The sequence below is a fragment of the Malurus melanocephalus genome, unplaced genomic scaffold (genome assembly GCF_030028575.1).
Source record: "Malurus melanocephalus ecotype Western Australia unplaced genomic scaffold, MMel_1.1 scaffold_3431, whole genome shotgun sequence".
Taxonomy (NCBI): domain Eukaryota; kingdom Metazoa; phylum Chordata; class Aves; order Passeriformes; family Maluridae; genus Malurus; species Malurus melanocephalus.
Genome location: NW_026626663.1, coordinates 1 through 6,030, shown reverse-complemented (window position 1 = coordinate 6,030; position 6,030 = coordinate 1). Strand labels below are relative to the sequence as shown.

The 6,030-nt window shown below is 60.7% G+C and overlaps 1 protein-coding gene across 1 annotated transcript; it reads right to left on the bottom strand.

The window, feature by feature from the left end:
- Nucleotides 1-4,204: 4,204 nt before the first annotated feature.
- Nucleotides 4,205-6,023, bottom strand: MDFI (MyoD family inhibitor; the record flags this gene model as incomplete). Its single annotated transcript, XM_057389090.1, has 2 exons — nucleotides 4,205-5,192; nucleotides 5,777-6,023. Coding segments are annotated over 2 exons (504 nt in total), but the record flags the coding sequence as incomplete, so codon positions are not given.
- Between the last annotated feature and the right edge of the window lie 7 nt (nucleotides 6,024-6,030).

Below are 6,030 nucleotides of genomic sequence, written 5' to 3'. Positions count from 1 at the left end.
GGATTTATTTCTATTGATATTTAGATTTATGGGAATATCCACACCTGGGCTTCCACTTTTTTTGGGGCCCTAAATCCCATGAGATCCCTGGATTTATTCCTATTTATCCCAATATCCACACCTCCACAGCTCCGTCTGTTCTGCTCATCCCGATTTTCCCCGTTGGGATCGCTCTCCCCTCTCCATCCCGGCTGTTCCCGAGCGGCTCCCCGCTCTCCCCGCAGCACCAGGAGAGGGTTAACGGGAAAATTCCTGCATTTTCCTCCTCCAACTTGGTAGCGGAGCCGAGCTCCGGGATCTCCGCTCTCCGCTCGGCTCCCGGCTCCAAGGCACGTTGCCTTTTGGCAGCAAAACYCCCCAAAATCTGCCAATTCCTCCTCGGCTGAGCTCAGACATCCTCGAGACGCGAGGATTTTGGGGGCGATTTGGGCTGGGGGAGACGCTCCAGAGCCACCCCAAATCCTGCCGAGCTCCGGGGAKGTGGCAACACCGCGGTGTTGGGGACAAACCCCGGCGAAGTGACAGCAAACAGCGGCAACAAACCCTCCCCGGGTGATTTCCCGTCCCTTGGCAAGTGGCCCGGAGGTGCCAGGTGGCCCCGAGCCACTCGCAGAGCCGCTGTCACCTCCCTCTGTCCCAACCCAGGGCGAGGTGCCAGCACCGGCGCTGGATTTTTCATTCAGCCGCTGCTCACGCTTCTGGCAAGGCCGGGAGTGAAGGAATCGGCTGAGAGTGGGAAAAAATGACGCTGCTGCTGCTCCTCTGGCCTCAAGCTGGATTTTGGGGACGGGTGAAAGCGAGGAGAGGAGCTGCTGCAGGACCCGAAATGTTAATTCCTTCCAGCTGCTGTCAGTCTGGCAGGTTCTCAAAGGAAGTTTAATAGACTGCAGTCGTCTCCCCTCGGCCCCGTCCCCCCATCCCGGCAGAACCTGGGATTACATGAGCTGCTCTGCCTTCCAAAAACCCGGCTTGGTTTKATTTTTTWTWTTWTWTTWTRTWTTTTTTTTCCCCTCCGCTTTGGCKCTGGAAGTGTTTTCTTTCATGTGCGAGCGCACGCACGAGCGCGGGGCCTTTCTGCCTCAATCTCCCTGCTGAACCTGCCCCTTGTGGGGATTAGGAGGGAATTTTGGGGTTCAGAGAGCGGGAATGGGGATAGGAATGGGGCAGGAGAAGGAGGAGGAGGAGGAGGAGGAGGGAGCAGCTCTGTGGGCCCCAGTGCTGGAGCGCTCCCCAGCCCGCCGTGTGAACCGGGAGGAAACGAGATGGAGAAAGTATTTGGAGTGGAAAATAAAACTCCTCTCCCGCTTTATTGATCRTGATCAAGGACAGGAATAGCTCGGGCTGCTGACAGCCAGGAGGAGCAGCYGAATGTGGGGCTCACCCCGAGCTGCTCTGTGGAAAAAGGGGGTGTCTGGGGAGCTCAGGGCAGTGGGGTGAGCTCGGCACCCCAGGAATTCCACACCTGCAGAGATCCCAACATCCCCCTGCCCCTCTGCTCTGCTCTGGCTGCACCCCGACAGCAATTAGACAATCAGCTCCCATCATTAAACCTCCAAAATCCCAGGAATTATCGATTTCCAGCAGGGAATGTGGGAAAAGAAAACCCCCAGAGCCAGCTGGGATTGGGCACTGCCCACCCCGGGGAGCTGCACCCAAACCCCAGCACCGCTCATTTYGCTGATTGGGATTTTAAGGGATTTTAGCCCATTTCACTCAAYTCTTCACTCAAAATATCAAACTCAGCACCAGCCTGGTGGGGGAAGATGGGCAGGGGAACCCAGGAAAGCCCAGCAGGGCCAACATCTGCGTGGGCATCAGGCTCCAGCTCCGAGAAAACCATAAAAACCAAGCGCTGGCAGGAGAGTAATTAGTTAAAACCAAGCACATCTGTTGTTAATTAATTCCCAGGCAGGAGGGTTTAACCCTTGCCTTGCCTGGTGTTTTGCAAGCTGGATGGCCAGCACCAACTTGTATCCAGGGCAAGGGTTTATCTCGGTTTTCAAACCATTCCAGGAGCTTGAGTTGCTCTGTTTTGTCATTCCCTGCTCTAACCCATCAATCCCACACCCCAAAACCATGCCTGGGGTTTTCAGGAACTCCTGGGGTATGAGCAGAGCCACCAGCACCGCTCAGGGCAGCGAATGCACCTCGAGTTTGGGGTGGGGGCTGAAACAAATCTGTTTTTGACCCTTCCAACCTCCAGCCCTGATGATGGGAATCACTCTCTGAGGTTGGATTTGCAGAGGGCAGAGATTTGGGGAGCCCTGTGCTGATTATTTCTATTTTATTTGCATTTTTTGAAGSCAGCTGTCACTGAAATACACCCACAGGCATGAACATCGCTCCAATCGAGCAGCTCCACGGGGATCCTGATCTCCTGTTCTGGACGGGGACCCTCGGGATCGGCTTTAGGGGACTGAGAGGGAGCAGAACGGGGGTTTGTGGGGCGTGCGACCCCCGCCCCACTCCGAACACAACCACGCGGGGTCCGGCCAGCGCACACCAGGGGAAGAATCTATTCCCCATTAAGCGACTCCCTGCCAGCTCCGAGCTCCCTAATTAGCAGCAGCAGCAGCGGCGGCGAGGCCGGGCTGGGGAAGGGCAGCGCCTCCGTCCCTCCGTGCCAAGGATGCAAACGGTTTGGAGCGGAGCCTCCGCCGGAGCCGCTGGAAAAGCTCCGAGCGACCCCGAGAGCGCCGGGTGGGGCCCCGATCCGGGGTGGGCAGGGATGGGCATCCCCCTCGCCGGCTTTAGGAAGGGGAAAAACCCCGGTGCGGCGCCCCCCAACCCTCCGTGCGCTGTGCGGGGTGGAGGAAGGCCGCCCGCGCCATCCTCATCCCCTCCGTGCACTCGCACCGCGCCGGGCTCCTCTSGCCCAGCACTAAAAATAGGATTCCCGGCTGAGCGGCAGCGCCGGAGGGCAGCGAGCCCAGATCCCAAAGCAGCCCTTGTCGCCGTGACCAACTGACCCATTTGGCCGCGGATTTTAAGCGCTTTTCCCTCCTCGTTCGGCTTCAGCCCAGGCGGCGGCTGAGCCGGGACAGCCGAGCCCTTCCTGAGCCTTTCCCGAGTCCTTCCTGAACCCTTCCCGAGCCCATCCCAGAGTCCATCCCAGGCCTTTCCTGAGCCCTTCCCGAGCCGTTCCCGGAGCCGAGACCTTCCCCAGCCCTTCTCGAGCCCTTCCTGACCCTTTCCCGAGTCCTTCTCGAGCCCTTCCCAGGCCTTTCTCGGACCCTTCCTGATCCCTTCCCGGAGCTGTCCCGAGCCCTTCCCGGAGCCGGGACCTTCCCGAGCCCTTCCCGATTCTTTTCCGGAGTTGTCCCGAGCCCTTCCCGATCCCTTCTCGAGTCCTTCCTGAGCCCTTCCTGAGCCCTTCCCGGAGCCGGGACCTTCCCGAGCCCTTCCCAAGCTCTTCCTGACCCCTCCCCAGGCCTTTCCCGAGCCCTTCTTGGAGTCCTTCCCAAGCTGTTCCCGAGTCCTTCCTGAGCCCTTCCCAAATCTGTCCCGATCCCTTCCCGTGCCCTTCCCAATCCCTTCCCGAGCCCTTCTCAAGCCCTTCCCGAATCCATCCCGATCCCGTCCCGAAGCCCTTCCCGAGCCCTCCCCAAACCCATCCCCAGCCCTTCCCGATCCTTTCCCAAGCCCTTCCCGATCCCTTCCCCTCGGTGTGGGGCCCCTCTCCCCGACCCTCTTGTCCTGGCGTGGCTGGAGGTCCCACGGCTGTGAGGGCGGCAGCGGGAGTGGCCAAAGCCACCCGAATTCCCAGSGCTGCAACCTCAGCAGCCCCAGCCAGCCCTTCTGCCGCGAATTCCCGCAATTCATTCTCTCCTTCCCTSGGGGAATTTGTGCTCTGGGAGCAGGTGACATCCCGGGGACAGTGGGACAGCGGGGTCAGGGTTATCCTGGGGCACTCCAGGAGCCGTTCCCAGGAGTGAAGGACAGAGAGTCCTCCTGCGTTTTCCCTCCCGGCACAAGGACAAAAGCAGCAGCACCCTTGGGGGCTGTCACTGACCTGTCCCATGTCCCCAAAGCCRGCTGGGAGCACGATGGGCTGCACAGACAGGGGACACGGAGCCTCTGTCCCCAGGGAGAGCCCTGCAAAGCACGTGCTGGGGCAGCCGTCTGTCAGAAATGAAGAAAGACCTTTATTTACAGTAAAAAGGAACAACAACAAAAAAAAAATATATATATATAAAATACTGTGACGCTTCCCTCCCCGTCACCCCAGCCCATCAGCGGGGTGTCTGTCACCCCCACCCAGCCACAATCCCTGTCCCCGGGRTGGTGGCACGGGGCCAAAAACTGCTGGGGGTCATTTGGCACCAATCGAGCCGCCACCCACCAGCCTGGGGACACCGGGGGACACACGGGGGTGGGTGACAGCTTGGGGCAGCCCTGGCTGCAGGAAAAGCTTCTTCCCGGGAGGGGGACAGGCTGCGTGTATTGCACTTGGCTGCCGGGCTCAGCACCGGGGGGGAGGGGACCCTGGCAGGACGYGTCCCCAGCACGGGACTCCGCAGCATCTCCGGGGGTCCCGGTGCCCTGAGGTGTCCCTGGAGGTGTCCCTGGAGGGGAATGCTCCGTGCCACCCCCGCGGAACCCCTCGGARCGCTGTCCTGGGGCGGTGGCAGCGGGACCGGCTGTCCCCAAGGCCGGGAGGTTCGGTGGCTCTGCGGGACGGGCGCTCCTGCTCTCGGCTCAGGCGGCAGGAGGCTCMCGCGGTGCCCCGGTGCGGGAAGAGGTAGAGCGGGGCCGGCAGCTGCCAGAGCCCCCGCGGCCCTCTGGATTCACCCTTCCCCGGGCAGGGTCCGGCTCCGGCTCCACGGATGAGATTTGCACCGGGGGGGACTCGCTCTCCTCCTCCTCCTCCTCCTCCTCCGCGAGGTTCCGGAGTTTCCCGGGCGGGACAGCCTGGGGAGGGGACCCGAGGGACCCTCAGGAGGAGAAGCAGAGCCCGCAGCACTCCATGCAGATCTCCAGGCAGTCGGCGGACTCGCAGCACGCGTCGATGATGCCGCAGTCCATGTCGCAGGGCAGGTCGCAGTCCGCGCACTCGCCCGAGTTGCAGCAGCAGCAGCAGATGCACGAGTCCTCCGAGGTGCAGGAGCCGCAGGTGGCGCAGTCCAGMACGATGTTACAGAGCGTCAGGAACTCGCAGAAGAGGCAGGAGAGGATGCAGTGAACGCAGCAGTCTGGGGAGGAAGGGCGGGGTGAGGCAGTGCGAATCCTCCCTCGGGAATTCACAAAAGAGACAGGAAAAGGGACTGGGAGGCAGGGACTGTCCATGGGGCCTTCCCCAATGCCCAAACCCCAAGAAAAATCAACTTTGAAGGACAGGAGATGGCCCTGCTCACACCCAAACCTCAAGAAAAACCAACTTTGGAGGACAGGACGTGGTAAATTTGGAGGACAAGAGACAGTAAATTTGGAGGACAGGAGACAGTAACTTTGGAGGACAGGAGATGGCCCTGCTCACACCCAAACCTCAAGAAAAACCAGATTTAGAGTACAGGACATGGTAAATTTGGAGGACAGGAGACAGTAACTTTGGAGGACAGGAGATGGCCCTGCTCGCACACAAACCTCAAGAAAAAACAGATTTGGAGGACAGGAGATGGTAACTTTGGAGGACAGGAGATGGCCCCACTCAACACCCACCCCACAGACACCACCAGGAGGGTCCAGGGGTCCCRCTGGGCTCAGAGGATGCCACCCAAGAGAGATCCCAAAGGATGAGGAGCCCGAGGAGAGCAGCTGGAAAGGGGAGAGCCAGTACCTTCCTGCGCCTCGATGGGGATGTGGGACGAGGCCGACTTGGAGCTGCCCTTGCTCTTCTTGCTGTTCTGGCTGTTGATGGAGTGGTGCGACTGCAGCTTGCGGTGTGGTTTCTGTGTGCYGGGCACGGGCCTGCAGACACCATTCCCGGCCTCCCCGTGGGCACTGCCCGGTTCTGGCCCTCGCCCGGCCCCGTTGGGCAGCAGGTGGGTGCAGGGCCCGGGGGGTGCTCGGACCTGGGGCTGGCCTGGAGGG